Source organism: Oculina patagonica, chromosome 5, assembly GCF_052425735.1.
Source record: "Oculina patagonica isolate OP01 chromosome 5, crgOcupat, whole genome shotgun sequence".
Taxonomy (NCBI): Eukaryota; Metazoa; Cnidaria; class Anthozoa; order Scleractinia; family Oculinidae; genus Oculina; species Oculina patagonica.
In genome coordinates this window covers 15,328,569-15,354,549 of record NC_135762.1, presented here as the reverse complement: position 1 = coordinate 15,354,549, position 25,981 = coordinate 15,328,569, and the positions used below count along the sequence as shown (strand labels likewise).

The 25,981-nt window shown below is 39.1% G+C and overlaps 3 protein-coding genes across 4 annotated transcripts in view; all 3 read right to left on the bottom strand.

The window, feature by feature from the left end:
• The window catches only part of LOC144652955 (uncharacterized), a 68,066-nt gene that overhangs the window by 23,520 nt on the left and 18,565 nt on the right, over nucleotides 1-25,981 (bottom strand). The gene's annotated exons all lie outside the window — the stretch shown is intronic.
• On the bottom strand, nucleotides 11,315-14,863 carry LOC144652953 (uncharacterized). The gene is made up of 4 exons (XM_078512851.1): nucleotides 14,770-14,863; nucleotides 13,247-13,319; nucleotides 12,765-12,867; nucleotides 11,315-11,813 (listed from the first exon to the last, which is right to left on the bottom strand). Exons 2-4 carry the CDS (start codon nucleotides 13,305-13,307, stop codon nucleotides 11,438-11,440), a joined length of 540 nt encoding a protein of 179 aa, XP_078368977.1. The 5' UTR covers nucleotides 13,308-13,319; nucleotides 14,770-14,863; the 3' UTR covers nucleotides 11,315-11,437.
• LOC144652951 (uncharacterized) lies at nucleotides 19,081-24,812 on the bottom strand. 2 transcript variants are annotated; one of them, XM_078512847.1, is made up of 4 exons: nucleotides 24,601-24,812; nucleotides 21,463-21,532; nucleotides 19,911-20,016; nucleotides 19,081-19,625 (listed from the first exon to the last, which is right to left on the bottom strand). In XM_078512847.1, the coding sequence occupies exons 1-4, from the start codon at nucleotides 24,676-24,678 to the stop codon at nucleotides 19,259-19,261; spliced, it is 621 nt and encodes a 206-aa protein (XP_078368973.1). In that variant the 5' UTR covers nucleotides 24,679-24,812; the 3' UTR covers nucleotides 19,081-19,258. The 2 variants fall into 2 exon arrangements, with proteins under 2 accessions (XP_078368973.1, XP_078368974.1); XM_078512848.1 differs by having other exon boundaries at nucleotides 19,524-19,625; nucleotides 19,924-20,016.

Genomic DNA, 25,981 nt, shown 5'->3' with positions numbered 1-25,981 from the left:
TAAACCGGACCAGAAAGGCTTTCATTTCTCTGGTTGCAAGCAGAAATGTTGGTACACTGCTCTGCACTGGCAGAATAACAACCTCGAATGCCAACCAATGTACCATTCGTCAACTCAGCTGTTAATGCTATGCACCTAAAAATAGAGGATAAACACATTACAGTCAAATCCAATCTTAGGAACTCCCGTATGGACATCTCGTTATCACTTTGTCAGCGGTTTTGGTATTTTCTTTCGCAGAGCCGCTTGTCCCTCTTAGCCGCCGGGGCCTGTGCTCCAGAAACAAGTAGCTCCTCATTCAAGTCTACTTCTTGGTTGTTCAAACCGTTTACGACTTATCTACTTGCGGTACGGTTTATACTACATATAGGAAAGAAAATAACTCGTCCTAAAAATAAGTAAACTGTGCTTATAATTATCATATCATAACGGTATCATTATACTTAAAACTTCCACAGTTGGCTTCAGTATTGGATCTGTTACACTGCTCTGGAGACTGGAGCGGACTTTCGGTGCAGGTCTGACATTGTAAAGAACCTGCAAATGCTTTTCATGGGAAACCGAAAATGAGAATATTATTTTTATTTCTCTAACACTTGCGCGAGAGAAGATTGAAAACACAGTCTATTATGACAGAAAGCAAATGTGGCAATATATGGCCTGTACTGTCAAACCTCTCCTTTTATAAACTCTACCTATGTAATTGTCATCATCATCATCATCATCATCATCATCATCATATCCCTTATTTAAACACGATCAGGTTTTAAGCACAATGCTTGTGGTGTCTTGTGCTAAACTAATATAATACTAATATTACTTTATTATTAATATTATATTACAGTAAATGGTTTGAACCCAGGAGTATCAGTAGTTCGTATAGTGTGATCGTCCGGGTGAGAGTAGTTCTGAGAAGAACTGTTGTTGGTGACTGACGTTTCGACAACCTGAGCGGAAGTCATCTTCAGAGTCAAGTGAAAAGTTGTTGTCAGTCGATGATGTTATAAGTCTGGTCCGTTGAAGCTGATTGGTCAGTTAAGCCGTGATGTTATTGGCTGTAAGACTCGTGTAAAGTTTGTCATCAGTAATTGGTCAGTTTCGATCCGTCTATTGTTAGTCTAACACAAAATCGACTGGGACTCTGCTGAATGCTTAACCTACAGTACTAACTATTTTCAACGACTGACTCTGGAAAGCTGGTACACAAACTTAGAACAGACGCCTATCAACAGATGTCAACAACTACCGGCACCTTACAAACGACTTATTCACGACGTAAACAGAAGCGACAAACGAACCGCCAACAGAACGACTTAATTTGACTAACAATAGACAGAACAGAACGACTTAATTCGACAAGTATTCTTCTCTTCCTTCCCATGATTCCCTCCGTGTTGAGCAGTCGACTCAAGACGGACTCAAAAGACGACTGGGGACGAGTCAAAAGACGACTGGGGACGAGTCAGACACTTACCGTCTTTTTTTGTTCATGTACGTAGATAACAAGCAGATTAATGAGTACAGAAGTTACATGATTAGCTGCGTTGCTAGTCTCTCGGCAGTGTTGAGAGATCGTTGCAACGTAGGAACAAACGCTTCTAAAATTATGGACGTAAGACCACTTGACTTCAAAATAGTCGTATTTTTTGCGAACGCGCTCGGTCTTAGTACGAGAACGAAAGGTCTGGATCCAATGTCAAAACTGTGAGTGAGACTGGGGAGACGCCCTACGGGCGTGCGAGGCTCGCGAGACGAAAACTGCTTCACCTTTGCGATATAGATGCCGCTGCTATTGTGTATAAATTCTGAACCCAAACAGTGTCGGCAGCAGCTAATTTAAATTCGAAATATTCGTAGCGATGACTATGTTATTCACTCAACATTTAATTAATTTTAATTTGATGGCCAAAGACTGTTGAATTTCCTAAATCAAAAAAATGTACGCGGAAAATTTCTCAAGAGCTTGAACATTAAAAAATAGCTTTGAGGACGGCTAACATTGATTATGCAGTAAAAAAGGTTATATTTGTCTTCAATCATTTGGATCTACATGGTTTTCCCACGCTGTGACATGCTTCAAAGACGCTGTCTCAACTCGGGAAGGGCTGTGAATTCTGCATGTAAAGGCGCGCTATGTTTCAGCACTTCTATCTGGGTAACTCGGTTAGCCGGGGCGCCCTCCCTCCATGTAAACATTTCATAAATTGCCAACGTAAAAAAAAGGAAATCGAGACATTTGGTATTATAGGATTAAAAAAACTGTTTGCTAGATTCTTGTACCGTTTAAAGTTTTAAAGATAATGAAGGCAAGAGGAGGCTGGGAGAATGCTAAGCTAGTTTAAACTACACAGGCGCCTGTCTTGCACCTTTCGCGTTTCCCAAACGCGCCCTCAAAAGCTACACAGGCGCCTGCTACGCAGGCTAAATCTGGCTCACCACCTGCTCGGCGCTCCTGCGTGTGAGTCAAAGGTCGCCAGCCCGTAGGCTAACGGATTCGATGATCCAATTGCCAACCAGGCATTGTCAATCGACAGAAATCGATATCCAATAGCAATTCATAAAATCAATATTATTACAAAACATTCCGAATTATGATTGAAAAATAATAACAATGGTGTACCAGCCTGTGGAAGGCACATAATAAGCTTGATGTGTTTAGTGGAAAAAGCTCTTTTTTCAACGTCTTTGTCAATGACAATGGCCGTATTACCTCGTACTTACGTTTTGTTCCTTTTTTATCAGTTCTACTAAAGCGAAAAAGCCGCCAATTGAACACACAGTCCACACAGCAGACGGGATTATTACCATTATTATACCTTGTATAGTCACTAGCTGTCTTCTCAATGGCTAAGAGCCTACAGCTAATTCTAGGAATCCGCGCAACCCCAAGCAACCTACAGATTAGTGAATAATCTGCTAGCAGATTCTTCACTAATCTGTAGCGGTTGCGCGCATAATGCATGATTTCCAGGCATCTGGCGGCGGAGGAAATTCATAGTTCGTCGATTCACTTCTTCAACCGAGAAATAATTTGACCTAAGTTCAAACATTGCTGGACAATAAAGTCTCAGACACTGAACACAAAATGACTAACAAATATAGGATAGGAACTATTCCACGAGATACTTTGAGGAAAAAGCATTCACAAGTTAGGCCCGGGTCGCACTTGAGACAAACATTTGAAATGTTGCAAGATGTTGAGGACAATGTTTGTCTCGGAACTTGTCCGAGACAATTTGAATTGTTGTATTTAGGGTCGCACTTGGACACACAAAATTACCCGTCACTTGATACTGTGTTAATTTCGCAGCAAAAATAACATTCAAAAGGGAGAGACAAACCGGTCGCATTGAATCAAATCAACGCAAATTTTTGTTTCTACCTTCGTAATGTGAGCGTTCGTAACGATGTCGAAGCTCATATATAAAAAAAGCGTGCCGCCGTATAAAGCGGAAAATTTGATGAGCAAATTGCTGTGCATCATGATTCGGACTGCGGCTACAGAACAGTTGCCCTAGCCTATACCGATCTTTCCTTTCATTTGAATTATCTTGGCGAGGGCTCTTTTCCCAAATAACGGAAATATTCGGTCGAAAACCGCTTGAATTCGTATTCATCAGACTAGACAGTAAAATGTGAAGCGAACAATTTTTAAGGATCACTGAACTGATTGTCACTTTTGTCACAAGAAAAACAATTTTTGTTTGTTGTTCGTAAAAAGTCCTGCGTTGGGCCGGGTCGCACTAGTGTAAAAAGTTGTTTGTTTTACAAAAAAATCTGTCATCAGATAGGTTTTTCTAGTGCGACCGATTTGTCAGACATTTTCAAAAATGAGTGGAATGTACCAAATTTTCAAAGATGCCGGCACTTAAAATTGCCAAGCTCTGGACCTCGACAAAATGCCCCAAAACGTCAAAAAAGCTATTAAGATGTCAATCGAGACGTAAATGGGAAGTGAAAATTACGGTAAAATAAATTTTCTCCTGATTTTGGTGCCAACCTCGTCACGATATGGATCCTTCGTGGCCATTTATGACTTCCAATGCTTTCCTAAAGTTGATTCGTCTTCACAAGTCTTCGCCGTCTACGTTGCCTGATTTGGTGCTCATAATTAAACAGAACCAGCGGAATGTTTAAGTTGTATTGCATATTGAATTTGCTACCCATTCTAGCCTGCATGCAGGTTAAAAGGACTAAAATCCCAAGGAAAGCGAAAGCTTCGTGTCGCAATTCCACGTTAACGTGCTGGATCGCGAATTTAATATTCTCCTGTTGACACATTGTTTAGCAAATCTATAAATTGGTGCGACCCTAGCACGCCAAAATAATTTTTTACCGGAAACAGAAATTTGAGTAAAATTACTCGATATTACTCGATAATGGCGGACCGTTCGCGCTCGCTTGAGCGACGTATTACAGTTTTTACTCTTCTGTTGGTGCTTTCGGCTCATTTAAAACTCTCAACCAGTGGCAGAAACAGGAATGCCTTTCCATCGACCGGCTGGAACGGCTCTCCTTGCGTCATAGCGGATAATTTACCGAGTTACATTTCACAACGCGTTTCGACGACCGCCATCTTGTCGGCGGGAAATTCAAAGTTATTGCAAAGAAAGCTGGCACATGTTCGAAGACCTCAAGTAGCGTGGGCCAAGCATGGCCACTTGTGTCTGTATCTACCGGATATTTCATTATATCATGATGTTGAATCGAATCCTGGTCCAACAACAACAAACATTAAACCAAAATGTGGATGTTGTCAAAAGACGGTCAGGCGAAACCAACAAGCCGTATTTTGCGATGGCTGCGAGGCATGGTACCACCTAAAGTGCTCTGGTTTATCTAAGGACGCTTTCCACACATTAGGAAACAGTGTTCTCGAATGGCACTGCTTGACCTGCAGTTTGCCTTGCTTTAGCGACTCGTTTTTTGATTCCTCGCTGTCTTCGCATGCCGGCTCCATGGCCGACTCCGAATTGAACAGCTCGACAGGAGGGACAACAGACGTTCTAGCTGGCTTGAGCGAATACGCAAACAAGCAATGTTTAATCGGAAACCTAAACATAAACAATCTACCAGGAAAATTCGAAGAGATGCAAGAATGGATAGAGACTTTTGACATTCTAAGTGTTCAAGAGACGAAAATTGATAGAACATTTCCGATTTCACAATTCGCTGTCAAAGGTTATAACACTTATCGCAGGGACAGAAAGAAGGGCGGCGGAGGTTTACTTCTGTACATTCGGAACTCCATCCCTTCTTATCAAGTAAAGATTAAGTGTAAAGAAGTAGAGGCGATTATTGTTGATGTTCAGCTTGGCCGGCATCATTTCTCTCTCTTAAGCGTTTACAAACCGCCGTCTGTAAACAATGAAACTTTTACTACAGAGATGGCTGTAATTCTGGACGCAGCTATTTCAAATCGTCCTGATGTGATTTGTATAGGAGACTTAAACGCCGATATTTTAAATCCAATGGAAAATAGCAAACAAGGTAGAACATTGCTGGATATCTGCGACATCTATGATCTCCACAATTTAATAATGGAGCCTACTAGGATCTCATCCACGAGAAAATCGTGTTTGGATGTTATTCTCACAAACGCGCCCAAATTTGCATTAAAGTCAGGTACTTATGAAACTGGCCTTAGTGATCACATGCTAATTTACACCGTGTTCAATACAAAGTTAATGAAGCCGAAAACCACGTTGATAAAGGGAAGATCATTTAAAAATTTCAACGAGGACGAGTTTAACAATGACCTCCGATTTGTGCCATTCAACGTCGCTCACGTGTTTGACGATATCGACGACATATGCTGGGCATGGGAGAAACTGTATTCAAACGTGCTGGACGACCACGCCCCCATGAAAACACGCAAGCATAAAACCGCATCTGGACAATCGAAATTTATCACGCCCGTAATCAGGAAAGCCATTCGCGCTAGGAATGCGCTGAAGCGCAAATACAACAAAACAAGGACAATGGAGGACTGGGAAGCTTACAGGTTAATGAGAAATCGCGTTGTTACGATGCGACGCAAATCAGTCATGCGCCATTTTGAACAACTTTGCATAAATCGCTCTGGAAACCCTAAGGAATTTTGGAAGGCAATTCGACCGTTCATGCATTCAAAAAACCGCACACCTAATAATCAGGTGACGCTGAAAGAGGGAAATACAGTCATCAGAGATCAAGAGCAGGTGGCAGAGACGCTAAATAACTATTTTATTAACGTGGCAAATGATCTGGATATGCAGGGGCACACTACCATTAGTGCACAGTCGCATGCCTCGAACATTCCAGTCGACTGCGTGGACTCTTTCGGTTTCCGTTTGACAAATCGTCATGAAGTTAAAGCAGTGCTCGACAAGGTAAAAACAAACAAGGCCACAGGGCATGACACGATTCCACCGCGGGCAGTCAAAGCATCAGCCTCTTCCATATCAGAGCCTCTAAGTGATCTTGTCAATTCCATCATTTTAAGATCCGAGGTCCCAGACACTTGGAAGCGCGGAGAGATAGTGTCACATCACAAAAAGGACTCCCTGCTGGACAAAGCAAATTTTAGGCCTGTAACTGTCCTTCCAGTTTTCTCTAAAGTATTTGAACGGATCTTGCATACACAAATAACTGAGCGTTTTGAATCAATTTTCCATGACTTCATGTTTGCTTATCGCAAGTTCCACGGTTGTCCTGCGGCGTTGCTGACCCTCACGGAGCAGTGGAAGGAACAATTAGATAAACGCGAGGTAATTGGAGCAGCGGCAATCGATCTCAGTAAGGCGTTTGATTGCCTGCCCCACGACTTGATTCTGGATAAATTAAAGTTCTATGGAATGGATGATACATCATTGGAGCTCTTGCGCAGTTATTTATCATCACGCTTTCAGAGGGTAAAATTGAGCGGTACTTACTCAGCATTGAAAGAGGTTTCTAGAGGCGTGCCACAAGGATCCATTCTTGGGCCATTGCTTTTCAACATATTTATGAACGATATGATATATGCGATAAGGGAGTGTAAGCTGTTAAGTTATGCCGATGACACCAAGATCTACCATTCCCATGCTAGCCCTGGGGCTGTCGAATTAGCTGTTAACCAAGACCTAGACAATGCAGCTACGTGGTTCAAAGAAAATGGTATGAAAGCAAACCCGGACAAGTATCAAGCCATAATACTCGGCAAAAACTCTCAAGAAATCAGCCTTAAATCCGGCGATATTAACATTCCTATTAAGGACCAGATCAGCCTATTAGGGGTGACATTAGATAGTAAATTAAATTTCGACGCCCATGTTGCCATCGTATGTCGAAAAGTCAGCAGTCAAGTTAATGCTCTTAATAGACTGAAGACCATTTTACCGTTAAAAACAAAACAGTCGCTGTATCGTTCTTTCATTTTACCACATTTTTATTACTGTTCTCAAGTCTGGCACCATTGCGGGAAAAGAAACACCAGAAATCTGGAAAAAGTCAATGAACGGGCATTACGTTATGTTTTTAAAGATAAGATATCGTCATACGAACAACTGTTGAAACGAATGAGTTCCCAGATCCACTGCAAAATAGACGAATTCAGGACATGTTGTGTACTATAAATAACTGCCTAAGTAACAAAGCCCCACCTAGCATTAAGAACCTAGTCTCATTAAGAGGTTGTAGTTACAATCTCAGGGGTGAAAATATGTTGGCCTTGCCAAAAGTAAATACCACCAAGTACGGACTAAAGTCATGGCGCTACTTTGCTACAAAAATATGGAACGAGCTACCTAATGAAATCAGGGCCACTGTTGGTAAAAGTGAATTTGTCCGAAGGATACGCACTGTAAATTTTTAAACTTTTTAGCCGAGTAGATGTAATTTTTTTTTTATAGCATTTTTAACATAGTAGACACAATAATATTTTAGGTAGTGCATTTAAACATTTTAGATTTTAGATTATATATTTTTACATTCTTATAGATTCTATTTTTAGTTTTCTTTTATCTGTTATTTTAGTGGAACATCTGTAAACTAGCTATTCTAAGCTAAGCATGTTTCCCACTTTAAATAAAGTATTGTATTGTATTGTATTTTAACTCAACAAAAACAATTTTGTCCTCTAGTGCGACCCGGCCCGTTGAGGCAGGACGACGGCTTCTTTGAAGATTTGTCTCCGTGGACAAGTAGGTCGCACTTGGCGTGTTCAACTGATGACAGGAATCTGACAATTTTTTTGGTTATCAAAATAAACTTGTCCCGATTTTGTCCCAAGTGCGACCCGGGCCTTAGTAAGACGACCAGCCGGAATTAGCACAAGTTTTTGAAACAGGTTGAAATCGTTTGTCATTACTTTCTTTTCCAGAAAAACAATGTATAATAAAACAATTATTAGATTCGGTTTATGTGTTATTCGGAATAACCAAGGCCTCTGTCAGTGTTATCAGCCTCAGCCTTCGGTTTTGGCTGATAACACTTACCTCGACCTTGATTATTCCGGATATCACAAAAACCTCATCCAATAGTTGTTTATTGTTTGCTGTTCTGGCCTTTTATAAATTAATGTTTTTATGAGGTAGGCGGGTCAGTCAACTAAGCATGTTGACATATTGCTCAACCCTAATGCTGATTGGCTGTCACCAGGGTAGATGAAAAGAACAATCAAGAGAAGGCAGTTTTCACACTAGAGACGGACAAATCGTCTGTACGGACAAATCGTTTGAGATGGTCCCAAGGCTTATTGTGAAAACGGGACGGACACGATTTTGGACGTTCAAATCGTCTGAATTTGTCCGTCGATTTGGCCGTCTGGGAAGACGATTTTCAAACCGACTTGTTCGTCTAGACGGACAAGTGGTCAAAAAGCCGTCTTAAATTCACACTAGTCGAACAAATCGTCAGACGACTTGTCCGCCTTGATGATTTGACCGTCTTCTAGTGTGAAAACGGCCATTGTAAAATACTCTGCTTCTTTTTTCATTGTTCGACCAAACTTAAACAAAAGGCGAGGCATCAATTCTCTGTTCTGATCATACTTTCAGTTTAATAAATATGCGTTGAAAGAATTCATTCATGCCAAGGATTTTGAGGCTACTGCGTCTTCCATGAAGTACGAATAAAACACAGAGCAAAAAGGTTTAGAATCGGGAATTTCGCAAAGTTTGGAATCCCGACTCCATAGACCTGCATGGAATTCGCATCCAATCGTTGGAATCCACGGACGGTGCGGATTCTTGATTCCTTTACATAGGGCGCGATATCAAGAAAATGGCAAAATCAGTATACATTCTTATATTCTTCTCGTATTCTTAAAGTGCCCGCAGCACATCGAATGGTTCGTACGTGGGAGAAATTGTTTGAAAATGAAGAGTTTATAATGGCTGAGACACGGGTTTACAAGATTGGGTAAACAAAAACTTTTTTTATAAATACAAAAATCGGCTTTAAGCGATGACCTTATGATGTTGTTTTGGAAATTTGCTCATTGTGCATAATTGATAAAGCAGCTCGGACGAGCTATTGCACGCTAATGCTGATCTCGGCTGACGACCTCGAGTGATGTATGAATTTTATACACGACTTTATGTATTCGACTCTATTTAGTAGTCTTCAATTCTAAACGTGATATAGGATCGAAAAACCGCCGCTTTGAGCATCAGTTTGATCTGGATGCGAGTGTCAACACATTCCGTAAAGAAGTACGAATATTTCAAAAATGCCACGAGGTAACGTATGTCAATTGTAATATATGCAGCATGTGATCATACCTAAAGTATTCACTTTGAATTCCCTCTTTTTTAATTCATCTTTTTAATGACTGTTTTGTATAGAGCGTGTATTGAATGTACCGTTTTGATATTTTCTCGATTAAACGCCGGGTACCGAATAAACGCCAGGTCTCCAAGTTGGAGTTGGATGATACGCCCCTCGGGTATTTATTTTAGGTATAATTAAGCTGTAGGTATATTAGCAGGATACATGTTTGTCAAAACTACCTTAATAAACACCGGGACTGCAGACTGCATTATTAGGGTCAAATAAACGTTGGGTCCACCACGCTAAGTTTGAAATAGAAGCCGGGGGTGTTAAATCGAGAAAATACGGTAAACATTTTAAAATAAAATACAGTTGATCCCGCCTTACGGCCACCTCGTCATTACGGTCACTATGTTTAATTAATTTATTGTTTTTAGATGTTCTAACTTCAGGCTTACGATGTGCATATACTGAAAAACTGTGCCCAGAGGTCTTGAGTACGGCCCCATTCTTTTAACCCTATTCAGACCGGGCTTTTTGGACCTTCTCAGACCGGGGGGGGGGGCTCGGGCCCCCCTTTCTCCAGTTTTAGCAATCACCATGAACTTATGATGTATTGTACGTCGCTCTCTTTTGTTACGTCACGTGGGATGGTGACGTCACATCCGTGACATACATCATGATGTCACGCCGCCATCTTGATCCGCCATCTTGGATTTCTTTTCCATGCCAAACCACCCAAAATCATTGCAAAGTACTCATGAATATGTGCTACCCGTAAAAATGTAAAAATGCCATTTAAGTGATTTTTAAAGAAACACGCAAAAACAAATTTGGGAAAACATGCCTGTCAAAATGCCGTTGCAGGTCAGTTCCTGACACCTCATCCAACCCTACCAATTTGCAGATAAATTTTAGGAAAACTAGAGTGGAGCGTGGTAATCTAAGTTATAAAGTTCAAAGTCAGCGCGGGCCTCAAAGCCCCCCCCCCCGGTCTGAATAGGGTTAACGTTTGGTAACATATGTTCATGCAGCGTACTGGCATTAATTCACTTGCAGCTGAACGGAAACGTCTAGACATCCGCAAACAACGACATTGTTTTTAGCAGTTTACGAGCTGTATTTTCGTCAAAAGGGGCTGTGGGCGGTTACATGCTGTGATAGTTAGTTTTACCGATGGGGCGTCCTACTCTTTTTCTTAGAAAGGGTGCAGATATGCATTTGTACACTTTGAGAGTGTGGTAGACTAGGTGTTCTAATTGTTGGCGCCCTGGACGCCGGATCGAGCTGTTCGGGTTCGAGTCCTGGCCCGATGCAAAATTTCACGCTTAAATCGCCCGCTCTATGAGCTCATCAATATGTCAGGTGTAGTGCCACTCTTCCCAATTAATGAATGAACTTTATTTGCATTTCTCTTTGCTGATAATTTGACCATAGACTCTGAAATTTCAGCCTTGGGGCAGGCTCACGTTTGGGCTTGGACACGAGCAGCCGTACAAGAACGAGTCGGTGAGCGAGACAAGCTGAGCTACTATTTCACATATATGGCAATGAATACTGAAAAAAAAAAAAAGAAACTGTACGTTTAACCAGTGCCTTTATTTCAGTCCTGTTGTGATTACAGGTATAAATAGAGTGTGACGCGAAACTAGCCTGACTAAATAAGCAAAACACCTTGGTTTAGGTTTCATCCCATGTTTAGTGCTTACATCATTATGTCGGTTATAACCAGCAACAAGATTGGCAAATATAAGAATGCCTTCATCTTAATGCCGGCACTAGTAGGAGCCTGAGTGGTTGGAGCTTTGGTGGCATTAACTGGACCAGCGATCTGGCTGCTGACAATTACACGGACTGATGAAGGACTTGGCAGTTCAGGCAGCATTGGGAAGACGCCTTTATTGCACCTTTCCGTAGTGCAACATTCAGCCAGGCAGCGTTTGAAATAAGCCCCATCAGGAAGACTCCCATTTCGTTGGTCACAAGCAGAAACATTGGTACACTGGCCAGCATTGGAAGGATAACAACCTCGTATGCCAACGAACGAACCGTTCATCAACTCGGCTGTTAATGCAATACAACTAAAAAGAAGACATTAAAGGATTACAAATTACAGTTGAACCCCATTTCACGGACAGTCTTTTTTTACAGACTGATCTCGTTATTACTTACAGTGGTTTTGGTCTCAGCTTAATATACATTTTCTCTTAAATAAAGTCGTCTATGCTGACGGCTTGTTAATACTTTACTTGTTACCCGCTAAAGTATCGTTAAATGAAATTGAAAAGCCACGATGAAACTCTCCAAAACATATAATGTATGGTAGAGCCAGTCGTATTTGAAATGTGCACTGCCGCCATCTTATCAACCCTTGTGTCACAGGGGATTTAATACTGTACACTGTATACACCTGATTGAAGAGACGTTGACCTATGAAAAGCATAAAACATAAATGATGCAACCCAAATGCCCCCTGGTAAATCGGTAAAAAAAAGTTATCGTACGTCTGTAACAGAATGAACATTATAATAAGACAGGTTGCATAAGCCATGCTCTTTTAGTCAAAGAAAGAAAATATCTTGATTATAAATAAATGAAATATTACTATGCTTACCAATGCTGTCTGCCCAGAATCCCATTCGGTCTTATCGTTCATGGTTTATGCTTTTCACAGGGTCAACGTTTCGTCAATTTGGTGTATATGTTGTTGTTTAAATTTATCTTTGTTTGAAAATTTTTCTAAACAGTTTAATTTGTATTTTTCATTGTCTTAATTCATTCTCATAATCTTAAAAAAAGGGAAATAAAAAGCAAACTGGTTTGAAAAATTTTAAACCAAGGAAAAGTTTAAACCACAACATACGTACATACAAAGAGTTTCACATCCTACGCTTGGTTACTTACACCGTTTATGTTTTGTTTACTTGTAGCACAGCTATACGATAAATGAAAAATAATAACTCGCCCTCCGAATAAGTGGCTGGTAGTTTGAACTTGAAATAATTATCATATTATATGTAATGATATCATACGTGTTACTTCCACAGTTGGCTTCAGTATTGGACATGTTACACTGCTCTGGAGACTGGAGCGGACTTTCGGTGCAGCTCTGACATAATGTACCACCAGCAAACACTGTACATGGAAAGTCGAAAGTATTTTTTTAATTCTACGCAGCACTTTAGTATCATATAAACAACAGGAGAACGAGGAGACAATTCATTCCACATACCAATCGTGGCTATGTTGTTTCATGTGCGTAAAAAATAGAACAGACGAACTAAACCCCGTGTTTAAGTTCGTCGTCAACGCAAGCTTAATGTTATTATGGTGAATCCCAATAACTCGAACCGTCAATAACTCGAACCTCCCGCAAATTCAAAACTTTTTCCGATTCCCCTTCAGGTCAGTTTTCTTACTAATTTTGCCCTTGATAACTCAGACCCCCGATAACAGGAACCTTTCTTGATTTCCCTTGAAGGTTCGAGTTATCGGGATTAAACTGTATGCTCACCCGATGGCAGTGTACAGACAGCAGCCAAGAACGCCAATGACCACCACATGATGAAGCTCATCTCTTGTGACAGCTGGACAAAACATAACAGAAATAGAAAAAGCATTCGTTTTATTCATCGAGTTAATAACAAAAGATTTGGAGCTTAACATTCCTGAATCTCTGAAATCATTTAGCAACCCTCCTTTTCTTAACACTTCTATTACAGCTAATCACAGACCGCTCCAGGCAATGAGCTAGATATTTTTCTCATGGTAAGGTTAAGTCTGCGTTCGCGCCTAGTGGCCCATCAGGCTGGAGCTTATCCCGATTTCCGTGGCATGAAGCGACTAGGAGTATTTCCAATAAATTCTAAAGCACGACTGAGGAAACATTTATGAAATTTTTGTTTTTATGTGTAGTGTGAAGTGTTAAGTTGGTACAACCTTTAAAAACTGTTATTAAAGGTCTATTTGATCAAATGAAAAAGCGTCCCTCGCGAAAAAAAAGTGTTCCTGTTTGAATAAACAGTCTCCTTTCTTGCACAGAATATACGTACACGAGCAATTGAGTAAAAATCTTGCAAAGACCTTGGTGCGACTGTCAGAGAAAGAGAAAATACTGGACACCAGTAGAAGCCTCAACAGTTTGTCTCGGTCTACTTATTTATTTTTGGAGATAACACAGTACTTTGAAAAAAAAAATGGCCTTGAGGAAAAAAAAAGAAAAAAATCTGAGTTCAGGCCGACGGGACTCAGGGTTTGAGAGGTAATGGGTTCTTTTCCCGTCAGTGACGAAGATTTTTTGTTTGTCCCATGCTCGTGACATGATGAACTTTTACCGAGCTTAAACTTTACCATCTTTCTGTACTTATCACCAAACTTGTTTTGTTTGGAGAAGTTATACAGAGTAACACAAAGAGCTAAGGCTTTAGACAGGTGTGTTTTGAAGCAAACAACAGTTCATTTAATGCATGGTTTCTATTTGCGTTTGCTTTATCCTCGGTAATTAAATATCTTATGCGGACCTTCGATACTATATGTGGATACAACCATCAAAGAAAAAGACAGTACAGAGATAAAAAAGCTGTCAATTGTTAGAATGTTTTCTCATAAGTTGCTAGAATACCTTCTCTTAAAAACATAGCTGTTTTCTGTATTGGTCGCTTTGTCGACATTCAATTATTCATGATTGTAAGTTTGCCAGTGTTTAGCCTTACTGCTAGATCAGTGAAATTACGAATAGAAATTACTGCGGCAGCGTGCTTTCATAAAATGCGAACAATGCTGTTGCAATCCTAAAAGTCAATCTAGTTGCTGACCGATATCAGGAGTTATTATAATTATAATTAGTTATAATTTCCTGCCCATTCCATGGCAGATTTCGAAAAAAAAAAAAGATAAAACTAAACCACTCACGCTCAACAAAGCGTTGAGTAGAATAATTCACTGTGTTCTCAAATAATCTTTGTTATGCCTATATACTGCAAATTTTTGTTTACTTGAGATAAGTAACTAATGGCTTGCAATTAACCAGTTCCTTACCTGCCAAGATAATCGTTAAATCTTATGAGAAACACTTTTCAGTAGCTAGCTGCCCCTCAACTGCAAGCTGCATACTAAGACCTCTACAAAATGCTGTGTATTTTAATTATAAGAAGTTATTGAAATTTCCATGTATACCGGTTCCCATTTGCGTCGCATTTGCAGTCACCCCCGTTGTTTAGTATAATGCGTTGAGTTTCTGTCAGTGTTAAATTAGTCTTCACACGACGTCAACGCTCTTTGTTTTTGTTGTTGTGAGTTGTGTTAGTCATGGAAACGTCGCTGCATGCAATCATTCTAGTAACATACAAGTAGGTTTCTAGTGCACGAAATTTGAAAGGTTATTTTCGGAGGTCCGATAAAACAAAATCAAGTTGCCTTAACTACTTCACTCTCTAACAATTTTAATTTTTTTTTAGAGTGAAGATTGTCAAGTAAACAATAACGATTAAGCGTCAAAACTAAGATAGTTTGTTTTTCACAGCGAAAGAGGGTACTCCAATTTGTTATTTCACTTTGTTTTGTTTCGTTCCTATAACTGTATTTATTACATGCTATGGTAACTACTCACACATGTATACAAAACATAAAAATAAAAAAAAGACTACGTCAGAGAAAAATACAAACACGACTTTGCCATGGCATTACAACAACGAGAGTTCAATGAAAAAGGAGCAAAGTATTCATTAAAATAAAAGAAGAAATTATCATACTTTAAAGTTTCGATTTTGGAGGGTCGGTTCTTTTAGTTGGAGATGTCACTCAAAATGACGTGCGTTGCATATAAAATATCCAGCTCAATAATTATTGCCAAAAGTTTGGCTAATATAATTTTTTCACCTTTCATTTTGAAAATAGTGAGGTATTTTTGAAATTGAAATATGACAAACGTATCGGGGCCTGGCAGCATGCGTCCAAAGAACTGTCGTCATTAATAATAATATTGTGAGAAATTTGAAAAAGAAAAAAAAAAACAAATAACAAGCAAACTATTTTTAACAAAAGGTATCTTTTGACTTGAATACACAAGTAGCAATTGTCCTTTGTAGTTTACATGGCATTAGATGTAGTGTATACTCTGAAAGTTGATATAAGATGGTACCGGTGTTGTTAGCCTTTTGAAGAACTTGCTGACTTCGAGTATATTCATACACCGCAGTATTGATATCTGTCCTTACCATTGTTTTTCCTTTAAACAAAGTCTAAGTTATGCTTGCGCGCCACGTTTATAAAGGCTATCTGCAAACCGGAAGTTGAAAATTTTGTTCTTCCACTAAGAACGATCGGAATGCAAAAAATGTGTCAATCACGACAGTTTGTCGTAACACCGGAAGAGAAAAATCTTGTCTCCAAGAGCGATAAGAATGCGAAAAATGAGGCTTCTGTCGGAAGATTGCAGACATTACGTTTTGCAGACGTTGTTTAATAGGTGTTGCTTTTGAGAAGATATGCTGTGATTGTATCACAGATAAACTACGGCAAAGCGAATGATTCCAACAACGGTTATTCTCGAGAAATTCCTTATAACACTGACAACAAAGCGAGTTTGCCGACGGAGGAAAATCACATCTTAATTCACACCGCGTGATCGACTACACTCCGCAAAACTGTCAATCAAAAAAAAACAACTCTGATTGGTTCGCGGCAATAGGAAACGATAAAAAACATTCGTGACTTAAGCGTGACGCGTTACTCGACCTTACTCGGAATAATAACAATAATTTTCTTTTGTCCAGTGATTTATCGACACTGTCTGAAAAATTTAATATCGATAAACTTTGGCTTATTCACCATTGAAACATGGCAAACTTGTCAACATATGATTGGTAATATCAAACACGTAAAAAATCATCATAATTTCGCACACATTGAGATACTGTTATTCTCGGTGGACAGACTCCCAATAGACAACCGCAGTTTATAAAAGAAATCTCAATTACCACAGTTATGCCAACTTCTGGAAAACTTCCCAAAACCTTCGACTTGAAGTAATTTTCCAAACTAACAAAAAACACCTCCCTCCCAGTACCTTTTCTTAACTGCATCGAGGCCCGCACTTTCTAACCTGTGGTTACCACTAGTTTTATATAATAACAGAAGACTTCAGTACACTTCAGTGTGAGCAATGCCGCTATCGGTGAGCTAAAGTTTTTATCATTTCAAATAAAGTTTCCGTACCACGAAGCACTGTTAAACCGATTTAATAAACAGAAAAATTTAAAAATGAAAGTCAATGAAAACATTTAAGACGGATTCCGCTGAGTTCGGCATGAGTGCGGCCCTACCAGCACGGCATTTGCATCTTGATCTCATCGACACGGCCCCCCGGGTCACCTCGAGCGCGCGCCATTGTGCTGGCGCAGACGTCCGTACGACAACTCATCCATTTCTCCGGGTCAGCGGTGCTATGGCGGTGGCGTCACCCATCTGGGTCGGTCCCTCGAAAGGACATCTAAACTAACCTTTATTCCGATTTGGAAAGTTGTTCATATCTGTAAGCATTAACCTAAGTGTTCAACCGCCATTCATCAGCATTTATTTGTTTCCCGTGGCGTTTTCCAACTGTAAAACATCGGTCAAACACTTTCATACAGATTTCGATGATTTCTCGAACAATTCACTGTCTTCTTCAAGCTTGTTTAGCCCAGTTAAATGCTTTAAAAGGTGAACGATGCTTGGCGTATTATTTCTCACTGAAGATTTGTAATTAAGCTGAACTTTTTTGCTTTTTTGGGGCCTCGCAAGTTTGAAAATCTTTGCCGACAACTCTGATTTGGACTATGAATTCTGATCACGCGCGCGAGTCACACCACCCCGTGACGACATCTATATGTCTGTAGTCTAATAGATCATAAGTACGAACCAATCAAAATGAGCGTAAAATTCAGGTTATTATATAAAGTCGGTTAACGGTAAAATTTTTCAATGTTTAAGTGATGACTCTATCTTTTAATGCCGGCATGCGAGTTGGGGGTTGTCCGGATTACAATCTCGAGGCAGAGCTTGAGTCGCTCTGCCGCTCATCCTCGGTGTATACAGTCAATTAACTCTCGTTATAGCGGACACGCCCGGGGCGTCGTTTATTGTCCGTTATAGCGAGAGTCCGTAAGAGCGGAAGTTATTTCCAGTCAAACCTCTTTCGGCGGGCATCTGGATTTTGTCCGTAGTAGCGAGTGTCCGCAAGGCGAGAGTTGACTGTAGTAAGAACTTGCCAAACTCACCACTTACGTTGAAAAAAAGAACGACCAAAACAAAAAGGAACCTAAAAAATATAGAGCAAGAAACCACTCTAAAAAAGGAGAAATTCACAAGTTTTTACAGCAAGGTAATTCGCCTGTTCTAAGCAAATTTTATCTCAGCAAACTGTGTTTGATTTCTGTCTATTAAACGGAGCTTTCGGGTCTGGAGTGAGTGTTGTGCTTTCGGGTTCTGGAGTGAATGTTGTTCTTTATCAGTTACTAAATAAATATGGCGCTATAAAAAAACGTAACGCGTTTTCCGAAAATAAAGTGAATATGGACAGAGAGAGATCCCCTGCAAGCAGAAATCAAGTTTAATTGAACAAGAAATCGCCACTAAGCAAAATTCACCTGAATAGTTAGAAAGGACTGATACAAAGTATAAGCAAGTCCTGTTAAATAAAAAAAAAAACAGAAATTTCTACATTCGTATTCTTTACAAAAATGTGCAGAAACGACAGTATTTGACCTTTCTGAGTACTCACACGTGTATCGTTTGAACCACAACAACAACGGGAAGACTAAGATAAAATAAAAACTGTTTTACAATAGTAGCAAATTTCTGAAGAAAATGTATTATTTGAAATTTTTATGACAGACAATGCTGTTAAATCATGCGTTAATCAACAAAATCAATTTCAGCATTTAATTGCTTCGGTTTTAAGGATAGAACGTCATCACTTCTGCATGCATCGCGTGCCGTTTATTCGTATACACCCAACGGCTAAATTTTTGTCCGTTTTACGGCTAACAACTAACACCATTGAGATCCTCTTGTGTTCTGCAAGACACTTTACCCTCATAGTGCCTCTCTCCACCCACGTGTATAAATGGGTACCGGCGAATTTATTACTGGGGAGGGGGGAGGGAGGTAGCCCAGCGATTTACTAGCATCCCATCCAGGGAGGAATAGAAATACTCCTTGTCGCTTATCGCTACGAATCCGGGAAAAAGCTCCGGCTGTATATTTGGGCCCCTTGGCTCGACGCAGACTTTACCCTATTCACCCCCAAGAATGAATAATGAAAATAATGAGAAACCGTACCTTTAATCAGTGCATTTATCTTAGTGATGATGCGATTAACAGGTATAAATAATATGTGACGCGAAACTAGCTTTTAAATAGAGGGCCACAAGTTTACTGGTATTGTCTACTGTTTAGTGCCACCCTCTTTAAATAAAGATCTTTACTTTTTACTTTATAAACTCAGCAAAACACCTTGGTTTAGGTTTCATCCCACGTTAAGTGCTTACATCATTATGTCGGTTATCACCAGCAACAAGATTGGCAAGAACAAGAATGATTTCATCTTAATGACGGCACTAGTTGGTGCCTGAGTGGTTGAAGCTTTGGAGGCATTAACTGGACCAGCCATCTGGCTGCTGATAATTACACGGACTGATGAAGGACTTGGCAGCTCAGGCAGCATTGGGAAGAGGCCTTTATTGCACAAACCACCCGGAAAGCAACATTCAGCCACGCAGCGTTTAAAATAAACCCCATCAGGAAGACTTTTATTTAGTGAGACACAAACACGTATGTTGGTGCATTCGCCACCCCAACAACCTCGCATGCCAACCAACGTACCGTTCATCAACTCGGCTGTTAATGCAATGCTAAGAAAGACAGATAAAAAGATACATACGTTACAGTCGAACTCCGTAACGGTTTTATAGACATGTTTGAGACAGTCTTGATTGAAAATGCATGCGTGCATTTTACACAGTTTACATAGTAGAGTTTCAAATCCAATGCTTGGTCACTTACACCGTTACGACTTATTTTCCTGCAGTAAGGCTATACGATAAAGATGAAAAAATAACTCTTTCTCCGAATAAGTGAACTGTGGCTGGTAGCAAGAACTTGAAATAATTATCATAATTATCATAACGGCATCATACCATTGCCCCAAACCTGTGCAAAAGGTTGCATCATTAGACATGTTGCACTGCTCTGGAGACTGGAGCGGCCTTTCGATGCAGCTCTGACAATTTCCACCAGCAAATGCTGTAGGTGGAAAGCCGAGAAGATTATTGTTATTCCAATGTAGCACTTTTGGATCACATTAAGAACAGGAGATAGAGGAAACAGTGAACTGCACGAAGCAATTCAACGCCTTAGCTGGTAACTTAAATTTATCTATTTAACAATTAGACTACGAGCCCTCGTTTTCTATGAGCAAATAGTCAACGAGGCGCAGCCGAGTTGACTATCGCTCATAGAAAACGAGGGCGAGTAGTCTAATTGTTTTAGTAGAAACTCTAAATGATTGCAGTCTAAAACTACAATATTGTGCACTTTGAAGACAAAAATCAAGAAAATTTACCGCTTAGCTACGCGCACCGCGCGCGACTGTTTTCTATCGGCGAATAGAAAAAAGTGGGAGAACCAATCAGATTTGCGGATTTCCAATAGAACACAGCTGAGTTTCTACTAATTTATTTTAGAATGCCGCGTGTGTAAGAGAAAATGCATTAGAAAGTACTTCAAATGTTTGTCTGGCTACAGCGCTGTAATTGTGGCTTTGTTAAAACAAAATGTTTTACTTTTAGGAAAATAAGATAAGTCAACATTCTGGATCCTCTTTGGAAGATACCTAACCAAGGAGCCTTATCACTCCAGTTGCAATGTAAATGCCAAAGTTTAAAATCATAAAGCACTTATTTTTGATACAATCACAAAATACAAAATATAAATCACATAAAAAGAAATACAGTAGAACCCCATTAACTCGACCTCTGAAGGGAAACAAAAAACAGTTCGAATTAGCGGGTTTCGAGTTATCGGGGTCGATTGAATATTTAATTTGCTAAGTAAATAATTGATAGTTTACTGATTTTTTAGCACTTCAGTATACAGTACAGGGCAAAATAGACTTATCTCGTCAGAAAGTCTAACACGATCATAAATTCTTATGATGAGAGTGCAAAAAGGCTGTCAAATACGTGATCTGTTCGTTGCTCTAATCAATGGGTAACCGTGGCGAGTTGCAAGAACCGGAATTCGAGTTATCGGGGTAAATTTGACCCAAATTTTGATCAAGGGAAACGAAATTTAGTTCGATTTAGTGGGGTTTTCGAGTTATCCGAGTTCGAGTTAACCGAGTAAAAATGATTGAAAAGTGAGTTCAAATCCAAGGGAAATGGAAGTTAGTTCGAGTTAGCGGGGTTGTTCGAGTTATCCGAGTTCGAGTTACCGGGGTTCTACTGTATATGCGTGATCAAGAGGTAATTCTGAATGATTAGTGCTTCATTTTTACAAAAACATTTGTATGGCATGCACAACGATGTAAATTTTTCTTCAGAAAATAAGAACCTTTTTTAAAAGGTTCTTAAAAGGTTTTTAAAAAAACCTAAATAGCCTAAAATTGTGTAAATTAATCTTATGTAAGAACCTGTTTAGTCTAACCTGGAAATGTAGCCTCTTACTTGCGGGTTTTTACTGTATGCTTACCCGATGGCAGTGTACAGACATCAACAAGAATTGCCAATGACCACGACACGATTACCCTCAGCTCTGACAGCTGGACAAAACAGAAAGAGAAAAATATTCGATTTCATCATTAATAACAAAAGATTTGGGGCTGAACTTTTCTGCATCGCTGAAACTTTATTAGTTTTGGTATTTCTGTGGTTAACTGGGCTATTATTATTTGACATATAATTAGAATTTTATGCGATAGAATGACCAGACTAATGTCAATATTTCTGAAACATATGGACACTCTTCACAAATTCTAACGAGATAGTGAGAACAATAGTGAGGCAACATTCATGTCTTGTGTTATAATAAAGCTTCAATATAACGCGTGCTCTGATTGCTTGAGATAGCGCACTTTATGAGAGTACAAAGCAAAAAAATTGCAGATAACTTGTTTTCGATTTAGCATCATCAAATTCTTCACTATGCAAAATCATCTATGCTTTTGAAGAATTTCTTAGTGATACATTAGATTTATTCTGAAAACGACAGTCAGTAGTTTGAGCCAGAATCCCAAAATTGTGGAAAAAAGAATTACAGTGTTTTGAAATAGCCAATAGGAAATATCTTTTATAGAACAGACTTAAGAGCACACGTATGCAAAAGTTTTGTGTAGTATGGAAGCATTATGGGGCGGTGTAACAGGGTTATACTCGGTTACCCTTATATATGCAAATTAGATTTGGGGGTCAAAATCTAATTTGCATAAACAAGTCTTTAATTACTTCATAAAAACTGCAGACACATTTTTTGTGATTAAGTACCTTTTAAACTACAGATTTCTGCAAAGAAACTAAAATGTTCATGAAAAGCCCACGGGAACGATTTTTCTGACTCAACATTGATATATTTCATGAAACTGGCAGGAATTCTAATGTTAAAAGGCAATCTGAAGATTATTTACTCGCATTTCAATACCGCATGCATAATTGTGTTGCCGAGTTTACACTAGAAAATATGCGAGGAAGCGTTACTCCTTCCGGACTTCATAAATTGAACAAGGTATAGATACAGCCTTGAAAACTTCCCTTGTGAGTAAGAAAATAATGTGTCTTCTCTTTTATAGCAAAACGCATGTTATTTTTCAACTGCTTTATTTTTTCTTTTATTTTTTCTTTCTGTAACTGCGGCTCAGAAACCAACCAATGTCGAGTTTCGAATAAGTCTGGATACCAAATGTAAGAAAAATGAAAAAAAATGTAGAAAAAGTAATGTTGCTATCCTTAGCTTAGAGTCAATCTGGTTAGAAATGGTTGAAAAAACAATTGTTGTAAAAAATTAATGTTATTATTTTAAAAGCTATATTATAAGAAAGGTTAAGCCCTGTAAAGTCAAGCTTTGAATTAGTTTGGTTAGTGATTCAAAAACAATAATATTTAAAATTGACTAATAATTAAGTTTACTGACTGTATTGTTAAAATGGAACTTAATTTTTTCTACTAATGCTTGATATTGTTCAGAAGTGTTAGCATTGTATGCAATTTAAGAACTGTAAGTGATATTAGTGATGTAAATAGGAAGGATTTCTGTAATTAAAAAACGCAATCTGAATAGTGTTTCCTCGCATTTCACCACCGTATTCTCAATTGTGTTGTTGAAATTTATCGATGGCTTACAACAACAACAACAACAACAACAACAACAACTTTATTTGCATCCTATACATTCAATTAAATTAACAATACAATAATAAAAAAAATAATGTAATGCATGGCTGCTCAGAATAACCACGATTGGCTAACAAGATTGGGCAGCCATACTTAGTTTTTATTACAATAATTTATAAAAAGGTCAGGTATACTTAACATTTACATAGCAAACTACACAAAACACACAAACACACAAAAACAAAACTAAGTAGGCTTAAAGAAAAATTAATGGAAAAAAAGATGGAAAATGAAGTAAACGGACAGGTTACCTTGATAATTCGCTCTGAATTCTGAGCTTCCTGTCATAATCGCTTTCTTCGTCACTAGAAATACCACAACTCCACAAGGATCTTCTTTTTCAAGAGAAAATTGTGTAAAAAATATCTTCTGGATGAAAATATTCGACTCGCTGTCCCTCGCATGGCGACGCCATATTTTTACATGCAGTGAGGCCCCGTTCAGACGCCGAACTTTTCTGAGCCTTGAATCAAGTATATGAAAAGTTTGGTGTCTGTTTGGAACGGCTCAGCAGTTCTTTCTGCCTAGCTTGGCCGGGAATTTAGAACGTTTCATAGGCCGAACTTTATGCATAAATTATTGTAATGCATTTTGCAATCAACAGGCGTATAACTTTTGTTAATTTTGGTCGGTCCAAATCCGAATTAAATTCGGCTTATGAACAGTTTGTAATCTATGCTCCAATGACGTGCATCCTCGCTTAAAAAGACTTCGCGGAGCTATTTTAATAACTATTTAATTAGCCTTGAGAGGTTTTTCAGAAGTATAAAAGGGTCAATTATAATTCATTACAGCGTTTTTACCAAGATAACAAAATCGTTTTGCTTCATTAAAAACATTTACCAACTCAGAGATTGTGGAGTTGATAGAAAGAAAGAAATTTTAACTTGGCAGAGCCTACTGCAGCCAAGTTATATGAGGAAAACAAAATTCGGTAATTACAGAGTTTTGTTTGGGTCCGCATTATTGCCGGTTTCACTTTGGTACACTAATACGGCGGCCATAACTGTCTTCAGTTCGTGAAGGAAGGAAGATTTTGCTAACCAAAGTTATGCGTTCAAGGTTGCACATCAAAATACTTTCTCTTTAAACGCCTTAGCATAATTATCTCTAAAGTGCTCAGAAATATTGGCTTCTGTAAAATTTGAGATCATGTTGAATTAGGTTGTCTCGAATTTTAAAATTCCTTATTTCCAAAACAAAACAATCTTATGGCACATAATTTGCCCGCAGGGGACTAGTTCAAGGAAAGGCCAGTGAGATAAGATTGATAAATCCCTTAATTAACTGGGCATTATAAATGTCAAGTTTGCATTTAGCTTATTGTCGAAACCAATCAGCTACACAACTGCCTATAGGCAGAGTTCAGCAGCACAAGCTATGGCACAGATCCCTTTGCACAGACTATAAGTTCAACATATATTAACGTTTCATTAGTTCGTACCTTCACAAAATCATTTTGACTCCCCGGATCCCTGTTCTCGTATTCCCGGAGCACTGGCTGGCGTTCCATGTTTATCATTCGCGTGATAATATCGAACTAGTAATAACGTTTCTAACTTCGTACAGTGGTGCTGTAAGGTCCGTTCCCATAGCCCTTTCGTTTCTCTAAGCCGGCTGGGCATTGGCACGAGAAAAAGAAGGGCTCTAGGGACACAGGATGTGAATGTTGTACTTTATCAATTAATTAATGAATAAATATGGCGCTAAAAATAAACGTAACGCATTTTCCGAAAAAAAGGAGGGTGAAAAGGGGTACGCAAATTCGCCGATCCGCGCTATTTTATGGCTAAATCCGTCAATCCGTATCTACTTTCGTTCAAATCTGAATCCGAATTACTTGGAAACTTTGTGTGGTAAAGTTTCACTCTTACCGATAGTAAATGTTGTTTTATGCTAAAAGTTTAAGAAGTTTCTTAGCATTGCTTGTTTTTGCGACAATTCCACCAACATACCGACGAAGACCGACCAATGTGATCCGAACGTCGTTTAGTATCCACGATCCGAACTTCCTGACATGAAAAGTTCGAAATCAGCTGCTCCTAAATTCTCGGCCAATCTGTAATCTGCGAATCCGCAAATCCGCTCAATGTGTTGCAAAAACTCACAATCGGTGCGCTTTTTAAGGCTAAAATAAAGTGACATGAACAAAATAAATAAAAGAGAAAAATTATATTTAACAAGTCCTATTAACAGTTATTTTTACATCTGTATTATTTACAAACATGTGCCGACACGACACCATTCGACCTTGCTGAGTACTTGCTCATGCACGAGTATTGTATATTGGCATGACGAGCTTAGCCCTCAAAAAAACTTCTGTCCAGGAGGTCTTTTAATCTTGTACATAACTTGTCACCGCATGCCAGGAAATGTGAAATGAAACCGGTCCTAGTTATGTGTACGTGATCTGTTTCTTGTGTCACGCAGTTTCTGCTTTCGCGGTTTCGAAACGTGCCGGTGAATCTTCTTTAAGAATATTATTTGCTAAATTGTCGATATCGGCATCGTTTGCGACCTTAAATCGATGATAAATGTTTCATAAGTTTTCCGGGCAACACGGTCAAGTTTGAGTCGGCGTTTTGGTGTTTTTGTATCAGCTATACGACATTGGATATCCGACGGACAGCCGCAAGTATAAGTCGACTGTGGTAAGTTACAAATGTAAAAGCGAGTCAACGAAAATAATATCGGTAAAAGCGAGATCAACAGTAATTTCTGCCGCGGAAACAAGATGAATGTGTGAAGATTGGGGCTTTCAAGGAGTCGATTGTTGTAGTCTTCACGACATGAATTGAGTAGCATTGTTACCAATTTTAAAAGTG